This window comes from Callorhinchus milii, unplaced genomic scaffold (assembly GCF_018977255.1).
Source record: "Callorhinchus milii isolate IMCB2004 unplaced genomic scaffold, IMCB_Cmil_1.0 Scaffold4, whole genome shotgun sequence".
NCBI lineage: Eukaryota > Metazoa > Chordata > Chondrichthyes > Chimaeriformes > Callorhinchidae > Callorhinchus > Callorhinchus milii.
Window position 1 is genome coordinate 10,595,462 of NW_024704745.1, and position 25,163 is coordinate 10,620,624.

General features: G+C 40.0%; 1 protein-coding gene across 1 annotated transcript in view; it reads left to right on the top strand.

Annotated features, from left to right (window-relative positions):
* The window catches only part of LOC103180134 (myosin heavy chain, cardiac muscle isoform), a 39,503-nt gene extending 23,131 nt beyond the window's left edge, over positions 1 to 16,372 (top strand). The window contains 16 exon segments of the mRNA XM_007895794.2: positions 2,207 to 2,297; positions 3,217 to 3,606; positions 4,116 to 4,242; positions 5,030 to 5,148; positions 6,097 to 6,293; positions 6,908 to 7,257; positions 7,950 to 8,074; positions 8,562 to 8,677; positions 9,365 to 9,557; positions 10,846 to 11,049; positions 11,493 to 11,618; positions 13,186 to 13,356; positions 14,915 to 15,019; positions 15,144 to 15,239; positions 16,054 to 16,188; positions 16,312 to 16,372. Coding sequence (XP_007893985.2) covers positions 2,207 to 2,297; positions 3,217 to 3,606; positions 4,116 to 4,242; positions 5,030 to 5,148; positions 6,097 to 6,293; positions 6,908 to 7,257; positions 7,950 to 8,074; positions 8,562 to 8,677; positions 9,365 to 9,557; positions 10,846 to 11,049; positions 11,493 to 11,618; positions 13,186 to 13,356; positions 14,915 to 15,019; positions 15,144 to 15,239; positions 16,054 to 16,188; positions 16,312 to 16,329 — 2,563 coding nt within the window. The 3' untranslated portion in view covers positions 16,330 to 16,372.
* Positions 16,373 to 25,163: the final 8,791 nt, after the last annotated feature.

Sequence of the window (25,163 nt, forward strand, 5' to 3'; positions counted from 1 at the left end):
GCAATACATTCACAAATGCTATATTACCAGTTTATCGCTATCATGAACAACAGTATTTCTTAACTGTGTAAGGTGCATCGGGAGTTTAGACTTGTGGATTCATTGTAACGACCAGTATAAATAAACATGCATTACCATGAAAGAGAAAATCATTCAATATCCCTCTTTTGAGTATGGCAACACGTTGACCTATTTGTAATTGGCAGTGCACCTTAGTAAGGCGTGTTTGACTTGGCATAGGTCAAGTGGTCTAATAATGTGCTGTAGCAATGGTACATGTCTGATCACACCGCTTGAACTATTGAGTATTGCACAGTAGCAGCAAGCAACCACAATAATATCATTGTTGATGGATATTAATTACCGGATCGATTCCACAATCTGTTGCTTGTGGTTTTTGAAGCAAAGTCACTTGAGAAACATGTTGTATGACACCTTTATTCAAATGCCCTTGCTGCAGTTTTGAATGTTGCAAATACCCAGCACAATATCTGCCAGTAACCTGTAAGAATAAATGACAGAGGATTATCGACGGCAAATCCATTACATGAAAAGCCTCCCACCTCTTCCCAGCTGTCTGGGGATATACGTTAGACCTTTCTACAGCTGATACAAGTCTCCTGTAGATTTTAGTAAAGTCAATAGATTGGGTTAGATGGGCAATTTAATACTTCTCAGCTCTGGCGCCCTCTGGCGTATTAATCTTGGGAGCAAATTACATTCTGTTGGGATTATCCTTATCCAAGTAAAATATGGTCAGTACTGAGGTGGGTCTGGTGCAAAGAACAATTGTCATGAAGATTGCAGCATTTTTTTTAGAAATGATATCAATTATGCTTTACAGAGTGACAAATTGTAACATGGAAGAAATCCATTTCCTGACCAATAGCACATTTTCATAAACCTTATCATATTGCTTGCAGAACAGTAGAGACTGGAAATTACATATGGATTCAAACAGATATATATGTGTATATTATATACACAGGTTAGCAGCAAATGATCAAACTCGTTGTCCTTTATTTGAAGGACTGTGAAAATAATGTAAGGAATATAAGGAATTAAAATTTTCTTGAGCTGATTTTTCTATTTCTATATTGTTTTTACAGGTTCAGATCAAATGAAAAGCAATCATTCACCATTGCTTTCTTCTATTACATGTTTTTTAGTTTTTTTTAAGTTAATGTTGTACCATTTTCTTCTATGGACGTTGGAAATTGGAACAGGATTGTCTTAGGCTACCTTATTAGGAATGAAGAGCTGATTTAATCAGTCATTTGAAGCCTGAGAATTGATTATTTGAGTCCCTGTTGTCTCTTTACGGGTTATTGAACCACTATTATATAATGGCAGAATTTTTGTTGCATGTTTCTATTGAAAAAAACATTCTGCATTAGAGAAATATGCAGTTACAAAACAATAATAATAATAATAATAATCCTTGCATTTGATATAGCGCTTTTCACGTCGGGAGGACGTCCCAAAGCGCTTCACAGAACACACTGTAAAGTGAATTGACTGTATATTTGTGGGCGAACGCGGCAGCCAATTGCGCACAGCAATGTCCCACAAACAGTCGTAGATTGAAAATGACCAATTTATTATTGTTTTTGGTTTTGGAGGGATTATTATTAGGTGTGTGGAGTAAGGAAACTTGCCCAAGGTTTCGCCCTCTGCCTGGAATTGAACCCAGGTGTCTCACTTGCAAAGCGAGTGCTCTAACCACTGAGCTACAGGACTCCAATGTTTAAATTGCACTATTCAGAGAATACAGTAAACATTTGCAATCTTTGTAATACAGTTGAAATTACATTGCAGCTCTCAACTGTAATTTGCATTTGCTTATTCCCCAACCCGCCCACCTCCACTGCCTCCACTCGACTGTCTCCTTGTGCCCTCCCACCACCATCGGTGGCTGCACTTTCAGCCACTGTGCCCTGAAACTCTGGAACAATCTTTCTCTATCCACTTTGCCCTATCCTCAGGCTGCACCTGAAGACCTTCCTCTTCGACCACCTCCACCTGGCTCAGCGTCATGGGACACTATCCTACATTATGGGTGCTATACAAATGCAAGTTGTTGTTGCACACTAATGCTATCACATGACTGACATTTCTTTAACACAGTGGATTTATTCAATTTTTAGAGAATGTTATGTTCGCCAGACTGCATTTCAGTAAAATCTCTGCTTTTCTCTCACAACAGAAAAGAGTTTGAAACTAACCAGCTCAATTCTAAAATTGAAGATGAGCAGGCTTTGGTCAGTCAACTTCAAAAGAAGATCAAGGAGTTGCAGGTAAACTAGACTACTGGGTCTAACTTGTGATATTTCTTAACCGGATTCCTTAATCCAGAATCCCGAGAACGTACATCTGTTTTAATATACATTTCCCATGAGTGTATTTTGTAAGACTGGCTTACAATATGCAGCTAGTGGGTTGAGAAGAATGTGATGTTTGAAATGGCACTTAGCGCTAGTGATACTTGTCTCTTTAATTACAAATGCGGTCAAACCTGTTGGTAATTCTTTTTGGTGCAATGCTTGAAGATTGTCAGGGGCTTCCTTTGCTGTCCCCAAACCTGCTAATACATGCCATTGTTGCTGCCATTTGCTTATTATTAAAATCAGTAACCCCAGAAGTGGCATACAGATATAGTCAGTGACATCAAAATTGGCTGTTGGAATCTTTGGGCCAAAATGTTTATGCAATGTCAGGAGGTGTGTGCATTCAAGGACCAGTCTATAATCATCAACCAGTTTGACCACAATGAAAGACAATGTAACAATTAGCACTCGTGATGATTATCACATCACATGAGGCATTCTTCATGCTGTTCTCTTGACTTTGTGAGTCGCTGTGATATATTTGAACCATTAATATAGTGCCCCTCACGCAGGGTAGCATCCCAGAGCGCTTGCATCTTTCTGGGGGTAATAATCCCTTAAAATAATAATTATTTGGTTACTCAATCTATGACTGTTTGGGGGATACTGCTGTGTGCAATTGGCTGCCGCGTTTTGCCCCCCAAAATATACAGTCAATTCATTTTACAGTATATTCTGTGTAACACTTTAGGATGTGCCCAGCTCCTCGGGACGTCCTGCCGACGTGAAAGGCACTATGCAAACGTCATTTTGTTGTTGTTGCTGTTTGTTGTCTCAACAACGCGATGAGGCGCGATATCAAATGCAAGGATTATTATGATTATTTCAGGCCCGTATCGAGGAGCTTGAGGAAGAGTTGGAAGCAGACAGAGCAATGAGGGCGAAGGTGGAGAAGCAGAGGTCTGAACTGTCGCGAGAGCTGGAAGAGCTGAGCGAACGATTGGAAGAAGCGGGCGGAGCCACATCCGCCCAGGTGGAGATGAATAAAAAACGAGAGGCTGAGTTTTTCAAGTTGCGTCACGACCTGGATGAATCCACGCTGCAGCACGAGGCGACCATGGCAGCCTTCAGGAAGAAGCACGCTGACAGTGTGGCCGAGCTGGCCGAGCAGATAGAGAACCTGCAGCGAGTTAAGCAGAAACTGGAGAAAGAAAAGAGCGAACTTAAGATGGAAGTAGACGACCTGGCATCAAACGTTGAACAAGTCACCAAGGGCAAGGTATAAAGTTTGTGACCTAATGCTTACCTCTGATTCAGCATTCATAGACTGAGACTGTACAGTTGGAAAATGTAGAAGAAATTACGAAAGTAGCTTTGGGTTAAAAATTGTGGTATGCTAATCACGGTTTTCAATCACATTCCTTCTCCTGTTTTAAGGAACAAAGTTAAAATGTGTTTTGAATTCCAGCCAGACCTAATAGCCTTGCATTTGATACAGCGCTTTATGACTTTTAAATCTGCGCTTCACAGTAATTGTTCTTGAGAGCAATTGGCTGTTACACTTACCCGAACCTCATTTTTATGTATTGTTCGAAGGACGGTACCTCCTTTGGAGTGTCAGGGTAGACTATGAATTAAGTAATGTCAGGGTAATGCTAGCCCACAAGCAAATCTACACCTTCAACCTTAATGTCCCCAATTAACCGCCGAGGTTTCAGTTCTGATTTGTTTTTCACTTACTGAGGAACTGTTTGTGTTGGTTTTTAATTCGTACAATATCTCCTGTAGGTAAATGCTGAGAAGCTGTGTCGCACCAGTGATGATCAACTCAGTGAAACAAAAGCCAAACTGGATGAACTAACTTACCAGGTTAATGACCTGACAACCCAGAAATCTAGGCTCCTAACAGAGAATGGTAACAACAGAAAAGCTCTTTATTATGAATTATCTGCGTTATTGATATTTGTAACTGTTTGCTGCAGAAATTGATTGAGGGCTGTGAGAGAAAGTGGAGCGAAATGTGAGTTGTGGTAAATATCACACATCTTGACTCCTCACATATAATAATGTTCCAAAGTGTTTCATAGCAACTGGGTTGGGCATGAAGCGAGGAAGAAGAAAAAGGGGGTTTGACCAGCTCAGGTATTGCCTTAGTAACTTATCATAGCGTTTTGCCCACTAAATCTACTTTACAATATATTCTGTGAAACGCTTTGAGATGTCTCAACGACAAGATAAGTCGTTATATCAAACACAAGGATTATTATTATTGTTGTGGAGCCCTGTAGCTCAGTGGTTAGAGCACTCGCAACACAAGCAAGAGACCTGGGTTTGATTCCCGGCATGGTAAGTTTCCTTACTCCACACGCCTCTGTTTAACTAGTAGTAAGTAGGAATCTGGTTGTAAGTCGATTGGCGGATCACTGTTCCGGAGATAATAATTCCAAAAAAAATAATAAATTGGTCACTTCAATCCACAAATGTTTGTGGGACACTGCTGTTCACAATTGGCTGCCGCGTTTCGCCCACAAAATGTACAGTTAATTCACTTCACAGTATATTCTGTGAAGCGCTTCGCAAAGTCTCGAATACCTGATAAGGTGCTATATCAAATGTTATTATTATTATTATTATTATCTCCTTATCCTGTGGCTCTGAGTACTCAGTGTAAAGATTCTGTGAAAATGTGATCCACCTTCCAGGGGAGGTTATCAGGAAGCTTGAGGAGAAGGAATCGCTCATTAACCAGCTGTCAAGAAAAAAGCAATCATTCACTCAGCAGGTTGATGAACTAAGAAGGCAATTAGAAGAGGAAACCAAAGTGAGTAAAATGTCCCTTTTTAGTGGGGGCTTTTGATAATATTGTTTGTTACTTCCCTATTTACTGTGTGCCACTTCATTATTTTTTAACCAAATACTGCAGATGCTGGAAATCTGAAAACAAAAACAGAAGTCGCTGGGAATCCCTCCAAAAACAAAAACAATAATAAATTGGTCATTTTCAATCTACGACTGTTTGTGAGACATTGCTGTGCGCAATTGGCTGCCGCGTTCGTCCACAAATATACAGTCAATTCACTTTACAGTGTGTTCTGTGAAGTGCTTTGGGACGTCCTCCCGACGTGAAAAGCGCTATATCAAATGCAAGGATTATTATTATTATTATCCCCTGTCCTCTACCCCATTTTCTCCTTTGTCTCCCTTGTCCTGCCTCCCCCCTCTCTGTTAGCCCTTAAAAGCCTCTCCCTCCCAACCTGCCCCAGTTCTGACAAAGGGTCGTGGACCCGAAACATTGACTCACTTTCCTTTCTCCATAGATGCTGCCTGACCTGCTGAGTGTTCCCAGCGACTTCTGTTTCTGTTTTTATTATTTTTTAACCTCTGTTTTGCCTTAAGTCTTGAATAAAGGAGTTTTATACCACTCTACTTATGTTTTCTGAAGTGAGACATGCAATGTTGATTCATTCCCAAACCTAATACAATACAATCTCAGACTGCTTCACAGTAATTACTGTCAAGTTTAATAACTTTTTGCTGGCAAACTTGGCAATTTATAGACGACAAAGAGCACTATTCAGCTGGAATGACCTGAACGGTTGAATATTCAGTAGCTCATCTATCTGTGGCCAGTTGACACGATCTACCAACCTACCAGTATCAAAAGCTCCAAGAGCTGAATCCGTCTTTTACTTTTCCACTCACCGGGATTTTTATGTCGTTAGTTCAAGTCCTGACCCCTGCGTAGCTAACTAACTTGTCTCTTTTCCAGGCTAAGAATGCCTTAGCTCATGGGATGCAAGCTGCCAGGCATGACAGCGATCTGCTGCGTGAACAGTATGAGGAGGAGCAAGAAGCCAAGGGGGAGCTTCAGAGAACTTTATCCAAAGCGAATGCTGAAGTAGCTCAATGGAGAAACAAATACGAAATCGACGCTATTCAAAGAACAGAGGAACTGGAAGAGGCAAAGTACGAGCTAAACTAGGTGTTACAACAGAAGCCCAAACTCAAGACACAAAAAATATAGAAATATGCCCTCATCTTCTACTAAAAGTTAAGAGCAGTGTAACATAATTGAAGTGGTGTTTCACACACCTGGGGCAACAGAAGCAAGTTGATCAATGCACATTCTAGTTCTTAAAATGAGGGATCAGTATTATTAGCGCAGACAGAGAAGGGTTAAAAATATCGCAATTTCCAGTCCGTAACTAAACACTGGCTTTGGAACAACTTGTCATTTCACTACACAGGCTTGAACCTACAACCTCCTGTTGTATTCTGATCAAACCTGACCTTCCACTTCGACTGTGCCCTCTCTCTATGGCTCGGCATCAAGCTCGCCCACTGTTAATTGCTCTGTGATACTACCCCACGTAAAGGGCCTATTCAAACGCAAGTTGTTGTTCTTGGAGGTGGAAACAGATTCAATAACAACTTTCAACAGGGAATTCTATAGGTACTTGAAAAGGAAATATTTGCAGGGGTATGGGGAAAGAGCAGAGCAGTGGGACTGATTGGGTAGCTCTGCTGTGCTGTAATATTCTACGATTCTACTAAAATACGATTCTTATGTTCTTTGAAAGGAAAAAGCTGGCCTTGCGGTTACAGGAGGCTGAAGAGGCCGTGGAGGCAGCGAATGCAAAATGCTCATCTTTGGAGAAAACAAAACACAAACTGCAGAGTGAGCTGGAAGATATGGTGGTGGACCTGGAGAGGTCAAACTCAGCAGCCGCGGCACTGGACAAAAAGCAAAGGAACTTTGACAAGATCGTTGCCGAGTGGAAGCAGAAGTTTGAGGAAGCGCAGGTCGAGCTAGAAGGATCTCAGAGACAGGCCCATAGACTGACCACTGAGATCTTCAAACTGAAGAACGCCTATGAAGAGTCTTTGGACAACTTGGAGACGCTGAAAAGAGAGAACAAGAACCTACAAGGTAAAATAAACATTTGAGAACGTGGAAATGTGTCCGAGTGCTTTAAGAATCAGAATCATAGAAAATTACAGAGCAGTAGGAGGCCATTCAGCCCATCAAGTCTGCACTGGCCTTTAGAGCAAGCTGTTCTTTCCATCGCATTGCTCTGTCCAATCCACCACACACATTCTAAAATTCACGAGCGAGCAAAGATCAGCAAAATTCTTGAAATCAGGTGTCAATTTTGAAGCTGTTCATTCCCGCGGCTGTCATTAAAATCTCTAAGATTTAGAAAAGCTTACAGGAAAAGTAACAAACAAAATCATAAGATACTATACATTATTTAAAAACATTTTGGAGCCTTTACGGTGAATATTGTATAGAAATAAGTATATTCTTCTACAGACAGTATTTTGTTCTAAATAGATATCTAGTAAAACTAAAAACCATAGCGAAATGTCATATTTGTGTGCGTAGCTGGAATAAGTAGTCAATTTTCTGCATTGTCTGGGCTCACTGGTTATAATGTATGCTACACTGTATGTAATGTAGGGACCTTATCTCAAAGTTGATCCCAATGATAACCTCACCAATATGTTCAGTGATTATCTTCAATTAAGTCTCTTGTAATCACCCTGCAGGAATAGTCCTGTGATAAACTATGCAGCCGCTCATTTTGTTGTATGTTGAAAAGGTCGTTCTTGTATTGACAGAAGAGATAACCGATCTGACAGATCAGCTGAGTGAAGGAAACAAAAATCTGCATGAAATTGAAAAGGTGAAGAAGCAATTAGAGCAGGAAAAGATAGAGGTCCAAACAGCCCTGGAGGAGGCAGAGGTAAGCAAATTAAATAGTGCCTTTCATCGAATCATAGAATATTACAGCACAGAAGGAGGCCATTCAGCTCATCATGCTTGTGCCTGTTCACATCAGGTGGACGTCCCAAAGTGTGGGCAAGCCCGGCAGCCAATTTACACACAGCAATGTTCTACCCTTGGTGGCTTGAATTTATAATGCCATAGGCAAAATATAAGGATATACAAAAGTTGACTGATTGAGACTGGTCCTTCAATAGAACATGTACTTATACTAATACTAATAATTATCCTTGCCACGTCTTTGAGATATCTCAAAGTGCTTCACAGGATACACTGTAAAGTGTAGTGACTGTATATTTTGCGGATATATTTTATATCCCCAAATTCCACCTAGTTTAACACAGGGTACTATATAAATACAAGTTGTTGCTGTATTGTGCGAAGGTACTGAGCCACACATGGTACACTTGACCCTTTTAGTCAATGCTGTGCTGAATAACTTTCAGGCTTCTTTGGAACATGAAAAGAGCAAGACTTTGCACATTCAGCTGGAATTTTCTCAAGTCAAGACTGATTTGGAGAGAAAAGTTGCAGAGAAAGAAGAGGAAATTGAAAACTTTAAGTAAGTTCGGAATTATTTATATCCAAGAAACCTATTCAAATTCTGAAGTTTGTTCCCTATACTCAAATTAAACTTCAACAAAAACAATATTGAATAGGATTTGATGCACAATTGCATGAGTCTTTTTTAAAAAATTAGCAAGAGTGATATCATATCATCAAGTATGGAGTAAAAGTTAGGCTTAATATTGTTCTCTGTTAGTGAGGAAGCCATAGAGTTTCACTGCACTTTTGGTATGTCAGACAATATAATTAAGGGAATCCTGTACTAAGCCCTTTTAAAAAAAAATCAGTTTAAATTGGTAAACAATTTATTTTCACGTACTACTCTTTTCTGTGCCTTATCTCATCATCAAGGTGTTTGAAATCGCTTCACAGGATATCCAGTAAAGCGATGTGACTGTGAACACGGCAGCCAATTTGCACAAAGAAGTGTCCCGCAAACAGCCAGGGAGCGAGTGACCAATTTTATTTGGGGGATTGTTGGCCAGGACACTGGGAGAAAAACGACTTCTCTTTCGCGGGATTAAAATTTGATGTGCAGCATGATAATTATTGCATTGCAAAAGAACTGCGGTCCGGAATGTTCTTTATTTGCTAAAGGATTTTTGATGTGAACACCCCTCCCCCATCCCTACCTCCTCCTCTACCCGGAGTCTTTGCATGATTCCTGCGATTCATTTTGCAGGAGAAATCATCACCGTGCACTAGACGTAATGCAGGCTGCTTTGGACGCTGAGGCGAAGAGCAGAAATGAAGCCCTTCGACTGAAAAAGAAGATGGAGGGCGACTTAAATGAGATGGAACTTCAATTAAATCACGCCAACAGGCAAGCCGCAGAGTCACTGAAAAATGTTCGATACCTTCAAGCTCAGTTAAAGGTATGCTCAACCTTTCTATGCTCTTCCAGCATTGCACATGGTCCTCTCTCAGCTGGGCCTCGCTCCAAATGTGTCTCCTCCTAACTGGGCCAAGCAGTAGAACTCGGGGTAAAATAACTATTTGATTGACCACCCTTACAGCTTTATTTTCAGTCAGCCAGGGGTCTGACATGAGCAGAAACCCAACAGCAACAACAAACTTACATTTATAGAGCACCTTTCACGCTGGGAGGAAGTCCCAAAGCGTTGAATTATGCTTAAGAGTGTCCAGCCCAGACTGAGATTTCCATGCCTCTGTGCCACGTACACATGGAAAATTCTCTGTGTCTAGAATATAGTGTGCACTCTCTCCCCAGAGGGATGCATACTGCTTACCCTATTCCAGAGTGTATTAGGTTCTGGTTGGCAAGAGTCAAGGCTTGGGGACCCCAGAGTGTGCATTCGGGTACTGCTAGAGTTAACCCAGCTAAAACCGCTGGTTTCAGAGCACTGTCTGGCAAGCTTCATACGGCTTGTCTAGCTGGGACCTCCCAACCCGTTAGGTCCTTGACTTGCAAGATTAACAAGAGTTGGGTGGGAAGAATCCCTGGTCCCAGTGCATTTACAGCTAAATGGTGAACAGTAAAACGAAAGGGAAATCACAGCCTTTCATAACAACTCTGAAATCAATGAAACACAGCAGTGACAATTCAATCTGTCGAGTTACTTGACTTTACACAATCATTGTATTGCAGTTAATGGGAGAGAAGTGCTCAGTTCCAGCAGATAGCAACATAAAATAGATGAAGCAAGCCTGAATTATATATACTGTGTTTGGTCGCAGCAACAACTTGCATGTGTGTAGCGCCCTTCATGCGGGGCAGCGTCTCGAGCGTTTAACACTGGTGGAGCCTGATGCCGAGCCAAGTGACTGTAAACATGGTCGAAGAGGAAGATTGTGATCTAAAAGAGGGGAAGGAGGGGGCAAGGCAGAAAGATTGGGGGAGAGAGTTCAAAAGCTTCAGGCCTAATGGCTGAAAGTGTGGCCACCGATGGTGGAGGGGGGGTATGAGGGACATGCAGGAAGCCAGACTTGGAGCGGAAAAACAAAACAAATAGTTTGCACTGGAAGCTGGTTATCATTTTGTCTGAAATTTGTGACTTGCTTGCAATCTGAAAATCTGAAAACTTTGTTCCCAGAAAGGGCTAACTCCTGAATTATTATTTGAAGTACTGATTTAAAACTCTGTGTGCCTATGAACTCATTAGATTACAAGGGTCTGACTAGCTCCTGATTTCTCATCTACAGGATATACAGCTGCAGATGGATGATGTCTTGCATCAAAATGACGATCTGAAGGAGCAGATTGCAATCACCGATAGACGCAACAACTTGCTCCAGGCTGAGCTGGATGAACTGCGGGCCGCTCTGGATCAAACGGAGCGCACCCGTAAATTAGCGGAACAGGAGTTGTTGGAGGCCACAGAACGGGCAAACCTTCTCCACTCTCAGGTGTGATCACGTGGCTGCACAAAGTGCACATTAGGGCCTTTACTCCAACGCACAGCAAACCTGCAGTGGGAGCCTTGGAGACAGCACTTGTTGACTGGACTTTAATTCCTTAACTAGAAACCTACATTCAATCATATCAGTACTTATAGTGTTTTAGGTTTTTTCCTATTGTTGTAGCAAACACAATGTCTGATAAGAAGCACCTTTCATGTCAAGAGGATGTTTCAAAGCACTTCACACAGCATATTTTCTGTATAAGCTGGGGAAGTGGGGAGCTTGGCAGGGGCTGGTGGGGGGATTGGTGTTGGAAGGTGACCGAAGGAATTGATAAGATGGGTCTTCAAGTTATGAATGTGGATTTATTTATGTTCTTCACGAATATTGCTTGGCTTTCAAAACCAGCCTATAAAATGTCGGACCATAACAATTCACTTTACTGTTAGAACACAAGCCTCATCAATCAGAAGAAGAAGCTGGAAATGGACATCAATCAGCTGCAAACCGAGGTGGATGAAGCCATCCAAGAGGGCAGGAACGCTGAGGAGAAGGCGAAGAAAGCCATCACTGATGTAAGACAAGTCTAATCCACTAGATTCCTGAAAAGAAAGATAATACCTCTGTGAATTGGATGGAAAGTAAATAATTGAAATCATTTTCTCTTTGGCCACATTACATACTCTTAAGTATTTAGAAACCTACATTGAGAAAGTGGAGTCTAACACACTAACACTATCGTTTAGTATTTCTTGTAGGAAATCAATGCATTTCTCAATGTTGTTTAGCATCTCACATACCTCTATCAGGTCTGCTTTAATGTGTCTTTTTTCAAGCTTGAAGTGTGACAGTATATGTCGTTGTTTCTTGTATTATCTCTCGAACGCTGAGGATCAGCTTAAGCGCAGTACTCCTGATGTGACCTGATCAGAACATTATTCAACTTTAAGCATATGCTGGGTATCCAAACTCAACTGACTTGGCATGTCCAGTATCCTCTTTGCTTTGTTTATCCCTGACAAATTTTTCACAAGGTTCAGCCATAAGTGAACTAACCACCTAGATCTCTTTCAAACTGCCCCTTAGTAAATTCTAATCCATCAATAGAATACACCAGCCTCCTATTTTTACTTCTTATATGCGGCTTAGTATTTATTACTATTGGTTATCATTTGTCAGTGGTAAGTACAGGTACATATCCTGTCAAGTTTTTCCAAGATCTTTGGCTGTCTCCTCTGATTCCACAGCCTTTTTCCCATCACAGGAGAGATATCAACTTCAAATGTAAGTCAACAAATTCAGGTCATTTATGTATACAAGCAACAGGAGGGTACGTAGAGGAGATAACTGAGACACTCCATTTATTACCTTCCTCTAATTCAACTTAGCTCCCCGTTCAGCTCCCTGCAACTTCTTTCCCTTTACTCATTTACTAATATCGAGAATCAATCTGGGAATTGGGAATTCAAATCAATCTGGAGACATAATTTAGGAGACATAATAACATTAACTCATCTTCAAAAACAGTCATGTGGAGAAAAAACAGCAAATACTTGTGGTAGGGATCAAACAGTCTTTGCTAGTTACACAGGCGTGAATGCTTATGTTCTTTTGCACAAGTGAAAGAGTATCGATGAAACAATATTCTGTTTCATTGGACTTCCATTTAGTTTGTAAACGTCTCACAGGAAGTCTCACTGATTGTTATAAATGAGCACATTTATTGACAGTAAAATTATTATTTACAGCCACAAAGTTTTTGAAATAGCTTAAATTTCACAAGAAAACAAGATTGGTTTGAGTGAAGAAGGCTCTTCGGACCATCTAATCTCAACCCTCCAGAACACCCATCCTGGTAATCTGTTCTCTGTTATTGCTCTCTGTGTAAAGGAAAACTTCCCAGTGTCTGTCAAGAAATTTCTCCTTTACAACTCTAAACCAATGTCCTCTTCATCCTAAACTTTTGATCTGACTTTACTTTTTCAAACCCATTTAAAATGTTAAACCCCGCTATTAGGTCCCCTTAGAGTCATTTTTTTTCTCAAGTTGCCTTCTTTCTCCCAATTAATGTATGGGCCCAAATAGTAACTGTGCACACGTGAAATACAAATGGCATGTGTACAAACATTGTGCTATTCTCAGGCTGCCATGATGGTAGAAGAGCTCAAGAAAGAACAAGACACAAGTGCCCACTTGGAAAGAATGAAGAAAAACATAGAACAAACCGTGAAGGATCTGCAAATGAGACTTGACGAGGCTGAACAATTGGCGCTGAAAGGGGGAAAGAAGCAGATCCAGAAACTGGAATCCAGGGCAGGTTTCACTTATAACTGAGATAAAGGCTGAACATACTTGGACTCTTTTCTCTTGAAAAGAGGAGGGTAAGGGGTGACCTGATAGAGGTCTTTAAAATGATGAAAGGTTTTGATAGGGTAGACATAGGGAAGATGTTCCCACTTGTGGAGGACACCAAAACCAGGGGCCATCAGTATAAATAGTCACAAATAGATCAAATAGGGAAGTTAGAAGAAATTTCTTCACACATAAAGTGTGGGAATGTGGAACATGCTACCACAAGAGGTTGTTGAGGCAAATAGCATAGATGTATTTAAGGGAAAGCTAGATAGGTACATGAGGGAGAAAGGAATAGAAGGTTATACTTGAAGGCTTAGTTGAGGAAAGGCAGGAGGAGGCTCCTGTGGAGCATAACCACTGGCATAGACCAGTTGGGCCGAATGGCCTGTTTCTGTGCTGTATATTCTAATGTATTCTAATGTTTTCTTAGATTAAACATTGGCAAAGCCGCTGAGTTCAGAAAGGGAATTATTGGTTAATGTTTTGGGTGGGACACTTACCTTACGTATATATGTAAGTATGCACGTATGTGGTTGCTCAGATTAAGAGCTCAGATAAGGTTTGGAAACTAGGTTAGTTCTATTTTAAAAGCAAGTGTTGGAGAATTTGTTTTTAGTAAAAGGGTGATAGACCTGGGAACAAACCATTAGCCAGGGCAGATGGGGACAGAAGGAAAACTCTGTAAAATTTGTGAGTTTATAACTATCGGATGTGATAAATACTGCTGGTGCTAATTATCACACGGACAACATTTATAATTGCTTAGTATTTAACACTAAAGAACTATTGGGGGAAGAGAAGGGGGGACTAACTCACCCATCCAGAGAATGGTTTTTCCCTCTGCTTTTCTTTCAGATCAATCGCTGTCTTTTTTGTTAAGCGTGGGATCTTAAATTTTAAATTATTGTAGACCCTTCAGTGTCTTTAAAACTTTTTATTTGGTTTAATGTTTATTTTCTGGACACGTTTTCTGATCAGGTCTGAAGGGTCCTTTGGTTATGGTAGAAAATCGACTTCCAAATTAAGATCGAATTTTAAAACCGTCTTTCAAAATTTCACATAAGCCTAAACTTTGAGAAATGGTCTTTAGCTTACGAATATGAGAAATTTCTGGCCTCTGGTCCAATCCCAATGAGTACATTATTTGTCTCCCAGAAAGTTTTTACATTTCAACCTAGCTCTCTTTCGCTGTGGCTAACATCTGGAAGAAATGTGTGTTAGAGTCTTGTTACATTAGTTGCTTTAAAAAGTCTTGCAACAAAATCATCCAACTGAACACCTATGTATTTAAGCATGGGAATCACCCTGACTCGATCCAAGGAAATGTACAATAAAGTAGAGTTCGGCTTAATGAGGCCAATTGCTACTATAAATTATCTTGAAACCTCTTCACTTATTTGCCCTGAGACCATGTGTTACAAGAGCGCCAAGTGTACGTCATTACAAATAAAACAAATTGTTTAAAGTGCTTCCACGTGAACCTTTAAGAACTAATCTGAAATTGCTTTGACAACAGATCCGGGAGCTTGAAACCGAACTGGAGACTGAACAGCGAAGGAGCAGTGATGCTCAGAAAGGTGTGCGTAAGTATGAACGGCGCCTCAAGGAGCTCACCTATCAGGTAAGGCACTTGCTTCCCCACACCTGATATTCAGCCGTCAGTCACTCTCTGTTTTTATATGTTGTTTGACCCTTTTTGACTTGAACCATTTGGGTTGATCGTTTTGTACTTGTAATCAATACAGTCAGAGGAGGACAGGAAGAACTTGACAAGAATGCAAGACCTTATTGACAAACTGCAACTCAAAGTGAAGAGCTATAAGCGGCAGGCAGAAGAGGCTGTGAGTGGTATTGTTACGTTACAGCTAGGGTTGCGCCAAAGATTAAGGTGCGACAGAGTCCTTTAAAGCTAGAGCCAACTTAACAAATAACAGTTGCATAATTCCTTTATGTGACATTTTGGGGAAACGAGTGGAGGAAATTCCTCAAACATAACATGAGTTTGTTTCGGTCAGCTCTCGTAAGAATCAGTGAATAATGAAGGAACTGAAAATAATAGCAAATAGTAGATTGGGAAATACTTTGCTTTTATTCGTCTCATACTCCAGATCAATTTTATCTTGACAATTTGCTTCCAAAATTATACAGACAGCTGAACGGTCCATATTAACAGAGTCCTTTTAGGCATCAGTGAAAATGAATCTGATGTTTAATCTATTTGACAGGACACGTCAATTGTTTGTTTCTCCCAAGAAAACATATCTCTACAGGACGTTGCTCTACGCAAATTGGCTGCTGCTTTGGCCTATAAAATACGCAGCCACCACATTTTACAGTAAATCCCAGGAAGCGCTTTGAGATGTGAAATAATAATATATAATAATCCTTGCATTTGATATGGCGCCTTATTTATCATGTCTTCGAGATGTCTCAAAGCTCTTCATAGAATAAACTGCAAAGTGAATTGACTGTATATTTTGTGAGCAAACCGTGGCAACCAATTGTGCATAGCAGCGTCCCACAAACAACCGTGGATCGATTGACCAATTTATTATTATTATTTGATGTCAATTGCGCGATTGCAAATGCAACAATAATTTCCATTGTTATTTCCATGAACTGAAGTAAATCTGCCCTTCTGATCTTGTTAAACAGGAGGAACAAGCCAACACTAACATGACCAAGTACAAAAAACTGCAGCACGAGGTAGAGGAAGCTGAGGAGAGAGCCGAGGTCGCTGAATCTCAGGTCAACAAGCTGAGAATCAAATCCAGGGACTGCTTTGGCAAGGTCTGAATGGTTTACACTTCTATGAATTTATTGCTTTACAATACATAGAAACGTTTAAAAGATAATATACAATTCTTTGATACTTCTGTTACTTACTTTATTACAATATTTATTTTTCTGTAGACTATCAACAAAGAATAACCCGTGGGACTTTTTCAACATGTAATCAATGCAAAACTGCAGGAGTGTGTTTTTTGCTAGAAACTGCATGCTTTACCTTAGTTAAAGGGGCAATGTGAAATACATTGCACCTTCCATAGTACATGGATGTAAGGCAATAAAGGTTTGACCACTCTCAAAGGTTGTTTTCTCAATTGATCCAATTGTATCACAGTGAAATCAAAATAAATCATGTTATATGTATAAAATTTATTGATTTGGAGAGCATATTAATTGTTCATTGGAGTTCAGAAAGATTGAAGATATTCTAGAAAAAAATTCTGTAGTAATCAAAGCAGTTCAAACTTTAAATTGTTTTTTAAATTGCATGAATTTATAGTCAAATATGTGGTGTCAAATTTATCTCTTATGGGTGTGGTGATTATCTGGAAATAGGCCGTGACGTCTGTTCAAATTGTTTAACTGTACATTACTCAATAATTGCTCTGTACAGTTGAGCATTCCGAGCTCCATTCCTGGAAGCCTGACCAATAAGATATTTCATTTTGCATTCTGCATTTGCTTTCGATACTCTTAAGACTAAATTTGGGGTGAACTTCTGGTCTCTGTTCCTCCTCCTTTTAGGATATGTTTGTCAATGGCTGCTACATCCTAGCTAAACTATATACTGTGCTTAATCCTCATCTCCTAACTCACAAATACCCACCTTCATTCTCTTTAGTAACACCGGCTACAAAATACATGGTCAGTACATTTTTACTACAAAGCCCTTTGAGTCAATCTTCCAATATGAAAGTTGCTATATCAAATGCAAAGATTATTATTAATAGGTCTGACCTGGAGATTAGTCCTCACACTTCACTTTACAGTAAAATTATGTGAAGATGTTTGAGATGTTTTGACAATGTGATGAATCACCATATCAAAAGCAAGGATTATTAATATTGTTTTTTGTTGTGTCGTTTAAGCTGCAGAATTTTGCACAAAATTGCTCCTTTAATTAGACTTTTTTCCCATTTTGTATGTTTTGTTTGAGGACAGAATTTTTTTAATAATAATGCTAAGCAATTCATCAGCAATGTCTAGTACTCTTTCCCCCCCATCCCCCCAACCATGCATTTATACATTGCATTCATATTAGAAAACAGTTAGACTTATTTTAAACAAAAACAGAAGTTGCTGGGAACACTCAGCAGGTCAGGCAGCATCTATGGAGAAAGGAAAGTGAGTCAACGTTTCGGGTCCACGACGGTTCTGATGAAGGGTCGATTCGAAGAGAGAAAGATTCTCCCAGTGTTCTGGCCAACATATCTCCCCATTAAAATTGGTCACTCACTCAATAGCTGTTTGAGGGACAAAACTTGTGCAAATTGACTGCCGTGTTGTGCCCATAAAATAAAAAACAATCATTCCACTTTACAGTATATCCTGTGAAGCATTTCGAGACAGTTCAACAACATGATAAGGCATTATATATCAAATGTAAGGATTATTAATATTATTTTGTAGAGCAATTATAACTTGGCGTTGTTTAGCATTCTCACCCAGTGCCCAATGTATTAAATTAGTATAGCAGAATGCAAGGATTACCAGTTCGACAGTGACATTAAAGAGTGAAAAACTGTGGAAAAAACTGTGAAAAAATCCTAAACCAAGATTGAAAGAATTTGGCTCAGAGTAAGTAAAATGTCAATGGTTTCTGTCAAAGTAAGTCTAGGATTTGCCGCAGTGCAAATGTGCAAGTCTTATACTAACTCAAACTGTAGATCAGAACTCAACATACACAGTATTCATCAAATGGAAGGATGGTGGAGTTTCAAACCTACCGAGTGAACATATTGTATCCTCAAACAAAATTAAAAGTTAACTTTGACAAAAATAAAGTGAGATGATTTGAGAAGATTAAATTGTGCCTAAACATACGATTTTGCACAGATAACTCAGATCTAACCAGAAGATAAATATAGGAAATGGCTGAGTCTAGTCAGCAATTTAGGGTTAAGTGAATTGTCAGCTGGTAACCACTGACTATAAGCATCTGTTTGCAGCTTTTAAATTGAAACTCGTTCAGATAGTTTAGAACAAAAATATTATTCACCATTTAATTTCCTGTCCCGAGTGCAAACATAAAGGAAGACAGATCTTTTTAAAGTGATTGACGTCACAGACTATCTATCTCTAAAACTAAATTGCATCGCAAAAATCTCTCACTTCACTACTGAAAATGCAAGCAAGAAGATGCAAGGAACTGAAAGCCCGTTTCCTACAACAATTCTAGTTTGACGAACGTTTTTGCAGAGCGTTATTTTGAAGGAAAATTGATGATCAACTTTCCTTGTGCATTCTTTTCTTTTGTGAAAACTGACTATGAAGGCAGAATACAAGCAGCATTGACAGAGGAGCTGTGCTACAGGAGGAATCCATTGTTGTTTCTCTTTCTTTCTTGGAGGTAAAATTAACATTGGGTTTTAAAACAGAAAATACTATATTACTACAATATAATATTATAATACTGTATAATAATAATGCTTGCTTTTCATATAGCGCCATTCACATTGGGATGGTGTCTCAAAATGCTTCACGCGATTTACTGCTAATTGTAGTGGCTATGTGTTTTGTAGGCAAATGCGGCAGCCAATTTGCACATCGCAATGTCCTCCAAACACCCATGAGGTGAGTGATCAGTATTGTGTAGACGAACACAGCAGGCAATTTGCGCAACAGTGTCCAAGAAACAGCAATGAGTTGAATGACCAATTTTATCTGAGGGAATTCTTGGTGAGGACCCCAGGAGAAACTCCCTTCTCTTTTCAAAAAGCGCCATTGGATCTTTAACATCCCCCCGAAAAGGAAGCCGAGACCTCTTTTTTTAATCTTATTCAAAGAAGCAAAACAGCATTGTGTTGAACTGTCAGCCTAGACTGTGAGCTCCAAGTCCTGACATGCGGCTGAAACCTACAACCTCCCGACTCAGAGGCGAGAGTGCTGCCAACTGAGCCAGACTATATTGTAATACTGTAGTATAATTTTTAGAGAGTTTTGTGCTTCGCATTGGTGGCTGGATTTCAAAGATACGGAATTAAATATTTTTGCATCATTTGCAACGGAGGGTTGATTCACAATTTGTCTGTCAATTTTCTGACCTTGGCAGCCGATGATGGCTGATTTTTCACCGATGTACCATTGTGAGCTTAGGATTGGACTTTCGCTATTGTATTATAAATTCCTGCTACCAAGAACTGTTTGCTGTTCGCAAATTGGCTGCCGGATTAACCCACACAAAAAAATGTCACTGCACTTTACAAGTATATCCTGTGAAACACTTTGAGGTGGGTTCCTGTGCTTTACCAAATAGAACAATTATTATTATTACATTGACTGACCTGCAGGGGAAAACGTACATTCACCCTCCAAGAACTATAGAGAATCGACGATTCTCTAATCAGACAATTGGAGAATTGGCTCAGAGTGTAATAACAATAATTCTTACATTTGGTGTTGGGCCTTTCACATCAGGAGTAAGTCCCAAAGAGCTTCACAGGACATACTGTAAAGTGGTGTGGCTTTGTGTTTTATGGGCTAATTCAGCAGCCAAATTTGCTATAATATACATATATATGATAGTACTATATATGATACGCAGCATTATACTTGTTCAGCTAGGATTGCTTCAGCTAATAGGACTTTGGTTTGCAGGATAAAGGGCACTTCCCCGGTTGGGGAGAGGAGCGAAAGAGGGCAGGAGACTCCTTGGGGCTGAACAAGCTCCAAGGTTGCGTGTTCACCAACAAAATGGCAGAATCGAGTCAACCCTCGGTGGCAATCTTGCTAATTCAGTTCCTTGGTAGCTTGGATCCTTACTGGGTTGAAATCATTATCTATCTCATGCACTGGTTCGATTATTTCCCGGAATCTCAAAGACTTCTGGAACTTCTTGCCTTCCCTTTCTCGCATGATCTACGGGCTTTTTAAAAACCAAAGCGCAGAATCACTGAATCACTTCTTGGCACACCTCGATTTCTCCACTAAGGGGTTTAACCTTGTTGTTAGACTGCACTATGGGCCTTGACTTTTTATCGAGGTTCTACAACTTCCATTGTTCACAACTGACTTTACACTGTAAACATTGGTGCCACTTCCATGGGAGTATCTGATGAAACGTTTCATAAATTACTGTGATAGCAACGTTAAAGCAAATGTGGAATTAAAAAGGAGCATTTAAACTCAGGTGACCACAACAGAACCACTGATCAGACTTGCCTAGTCCAGTGTGGTCTAACCACCGTACATAATAATGTAATGAAGCCACGCACTTACTTTACACAGTTGAAATAAAGCAGTAGTTTTGAAGGGCAATCAGCTTCCCTGGTGTACACACAAATGTAACTATGGAAAAATCCAATATTTGTAGTCATTTGTAGTCAGTTAAAATGCGATAGGAAAATAAAAAGTCAAAGACCTTCATCAATCAAAAACAGTGAAGCTACAACAGCCCTTCACAGCTGCTTGAACGGTTTATGGAGTCCTGCAGCTTAGTGGTTAGAGCACTTGCCGCGCAAGAGAGAGGACCTGGGTTTGATTCCCGTGCAGGGCAAAAGGTTGGACAAGTTTCCTTACTCCACACGCCTCTGTTTACCTCGCAGTACATAGGAACATGGTTGTTAGTCGAATGGTGGATTGCTTTTCCGGGAGTAATGATCCCTTCAAAAAAAAAAATAATAATTTGGTCACTTAATCCACGACTGTTTGTCGGACATTGCTGTGCGCAATTGGCTGCCGCGTTTCACCCACAAAATATACAGTCAATTCATCACTTTACAGCATATTCCATGAAGTACTTTAATCACGTTGTTGAAACGTCTCAAAGCGCTTCACAGGATATACTATAAAGTTGAATGACTGTATTTTATGGGCACAACATGGCAAAATACTCAGAGTAAAGCTGCTTTCCCACTAAGTCAGATGTTTGACAAAGCTTCTCAATTGTAACCGTTCAGAAAGGTGTCTGGGAGTGAGGGGAAGAGTGTGAGGGGAAAAGTAATAAATGAATTTAAACTCTAAATTAGTCCTCAGTATTATTTAGTAGCTGAGTACTAAATAACATTGGGAATACTGAGACTGTGTGAAGATTTTGTGCTGTCTGTCCCTCTCTACTTGCTTTCAAATCCCACCTTAAAACCTACCTCTTCCACTATGTTTATGGTCTCTTTATTCTGTAAAACCAGGTTTGAGAACCTTGCACCTCACTGACCAGTTAGTTTGACCTGTGGACAGCAATCACTTGCCAATACAATTCCGTAATGTGCGATAGCTACTGCAGATAATACAATTTTTTGAGGTCTTAGTTGTACTCTGTAGCTTAATTGGATCAGCCCAACGCAAATTTTTAAAAATAATCTACATCGATACTTGGCTTAGAATACCATCAGCAATGGTAACCTGAATAAAGGTACCGTAAGTGGCGTGTTCTTTCATTTAATTGAAATCTGCTGCTGTTTGCTGAGGGCTTTTAGCGTTTTCCACTCGTAGAATTTTACAAAGAATAAAATTACTTCTGGAGATAAGAAATTCATTGTATTCATTGCTTGTACACCTGACCGTTGTTGCCTTTAAATTGATGTTCATTGAGTCGAGTTTCATTTTACAAACTATTGTTTATCCTGTGACCTTTAGACTTAGATTGTTATGATACCCTTAAATAAAGAATGCAAAGTACTGAACTGTAATGGTTCTTTTTAGAGGTTTTGTAGGACAAGGCAGCATAAACAGAATTGAGGGGAAGCTGAAAGGTCACTCATTACTCTGGGTAGTGTTATATCACATCAAGCTGACCGCTTTCGCGAGAAACTGTATGCATCCATGTATGTGCATGCTTTGAACTTACACTTTTTAAAGGTCATAGCATCAAAATTGAAATATATTCAGATTATTTTTTGTGCGCATTGCTGTTTATTGATTTTTTTAAAATATTGATAAACATATTAATTCGAATTTCTTACATTTACTGTATTAAATTACTCCATGTGTTACCAATACAAAGTCTTTTAACATCCATACTTATTTTTCATGTCATTGTTTTATCTAATTTAACCACTTTCAAATTATTTGTTTTTTTAGAAGGATGTACAACAAAGTCTAGGCATGGAATAGGAAATCCTTACTTTCTAATTCAATGGAAAGAACAGATTCCTCCATAGGTACCTTTGGATGAGATGCTCGTCCTTTGGATGAGCCGTTAAACCGAGGTCCCATCTGTACATTCAGGTGTACGTTACAGATCCCATGGCATGTTTTTAAAAGAGAAGGGAGTTTTTCCTGGTGCCTGGCCAAACAAATCTCCCAAATAAAATTGGTCACTCACATCATGGCTATTTATGGGACTTTGCTGTGTGCAAATTGGTTGCTGTGTTTACCTACAAATGTGAACACGGTGACCATTTTGCACAGAGCAAAATCCAGGATGGATACAGTGTAAAGTGTATCACAGTCACTCCACTTCTTATCCTACAAAGTGCTTTGGAGTGAAACTCGCTATGCCAAATGCAAAGATTATTATTATTAATAATGCTGCTCTGCATTGAAAACTAAACCTGCCCTTTGTTGGGTTGGAAAGATCCAATATTGAGCTTGCTTCTCCCAAGTGGGAGCTTACTAACCAGTTTTCATGCAGAACAGCATCAAAATTCAAGAAAGAGAATCAAAAGTATGAAGTTCTAATACAGTCTAACCAGTATTAAAGTGCTCTTCATAACATCGTTTTACCCATAGCGTGATCAATAACTTGTATTCCCTCGTGACAGTAGAGAAAAAAATAGCATTTAAGGATTCAGACGAGAAATATACAGCAATATGTAGCTTTATTGCTGCAATGTTCTAACTTCTTTCCAGTGTCACAGTGCATAAGCTGAAAATGTACCGAACCAGGGAAGAGAGAGGAGTTTCCGTAGACCTGCCACTGTCTAAGGGTTTGGTTTACAATAATAAAGGTACTTATCAAAGACGCTTTGTAAAATCTACTATCTTTATGAATATCTGCAGATCCTATCAATTAAAATTCAGTGGAGACCTGCCGACCAATTCAGTCTCCATAAATAGCTTCAGACATAGATCAGAAATGTGACTACTCTGTGAGAAGGTACTTTTCATGTTAAAATCGTCCTTGCAGCTGCCTGAGCTGAGCAAGACAGTCGGGTGGAACTTGTCAACACTCAGGGGACTGAGTTTGTGACAGTACTGTCCTTGGTCCCCTCCTCTTCAATATCTACGTGCTCTCTCTTGGTGACATCATCCGCAGACATGGGGTCAACTTCCACATGTATGCAGATAATAATAATAATCCTGGCATTTGATATAGCACTTTTCACATCGAGAGGACGTCCCAAAGCGCTTCACAGAACACACTGTAAAGTGAATTGACTGTATATTTGTGGGCGAACGCGGCAGCCAATTGCGCACAGCAATGTCCCACAAACAGTCGTAGATTGAAAATGACCAATTTAATTATTGTTTTTAGTTTTGGAGGGATTATTATTAGGCGTGTGAAGTAAGGAAACTTGGCCAAGGTTTCGCCCTCTGCCTGGAATTGAACTCAGGTCTCTCACTTGCAAAGAGAGTGTTCTAACCACTGAGCTACAGGACTCCACATACACACATACACACATTCATAACATCCAGGCTTGACTATGCAAACTCCTTGCTTGTCGGCCTCCTCAACTCCTCCTTCCATAGGCTGCAGAACATCCAGAACTCTGCAGCTCGTGTCCTCTCCTGCACCAGGCTCCGTAACCCTATCACCCCCATCCTTGCCCGACTCCATTAGCTTCCCATCACACAGAGGATCCTGTTCAAGATGCTGGTCCTCACCTTCAAAGCCCTCCATGGCCTTGCTCCTACCTCTGCAAGCTCCTAACCCCCCACCAACCTGCCTGCTCCCTCCCCTCAGTGGGGTTGCTTCATATCCCCCACCTTTCCTGCCCCCTCCCTTGCCTCCTTCAAGACCCATCTCAAGACCCTCCTCTTCAACCATGCTTTCGATCACCCTCCTTTCCCCCCTGCCCTCCACCCTCCCCGATCCCGACCCCCAGCTCGGGTCCGAAACACTGATTGTTCAGCGCCTTGGGACATTCTCCTGACGTGAAAGGCGCCAAACAAATGTAATTTTGTTGTTGTGCTCTTGAGATCTCAGTAGTTTTTCCACTACAAAAACAAATTACATTTGTATAGTGCCTTTCATGTCAGGAGGATGTCCTAATGTTAAGGGTTGTTTAAACAAGCCTCCTTGAGTCTCTCAATTTTTTGAAGCTGCTGGTAATCAAAGGGTTTAATGCAGTTGATAGTAAATTGGAGTTCACAATCTCTTGCTGATGTGAATTAATTAGCTCTTTCTAACACTTCGTTTGAACAGATATCAAAGTATGATACGGGAGATCAGTATCATTTACAGAAGTAAAGACATACAGCTTCCTGTCTCTGTTTCCGTAAGAGATACAGATCTCACATATCATGCTTTTATATTTGATTCCAATTAAAAATAACATTAATTTCTCATGTTGGAGTATCGTTACTGCTCGTGACAATTTTTTAAATTGAAAGTTATCAGCCTATTATGTGTGTGAAAAAGATACATCCAGCAATCAATAGGTTGTCTGGATTTCAAGATTTCAAGAACTTTAAATACATGGCCAAAAATAAACATTAATTAACTGTTTATTAACTAATTTTGGATGAGCAATATCTTTCTGTAACTTAGGGATCAACACGACTGAATCCATCTTGTTCAGAGCACACCAGCACCTAGATAGATCCCTTGTCATTATTAACCAAACAACCCCCTTCCCAACACCCTGGCGAGATGA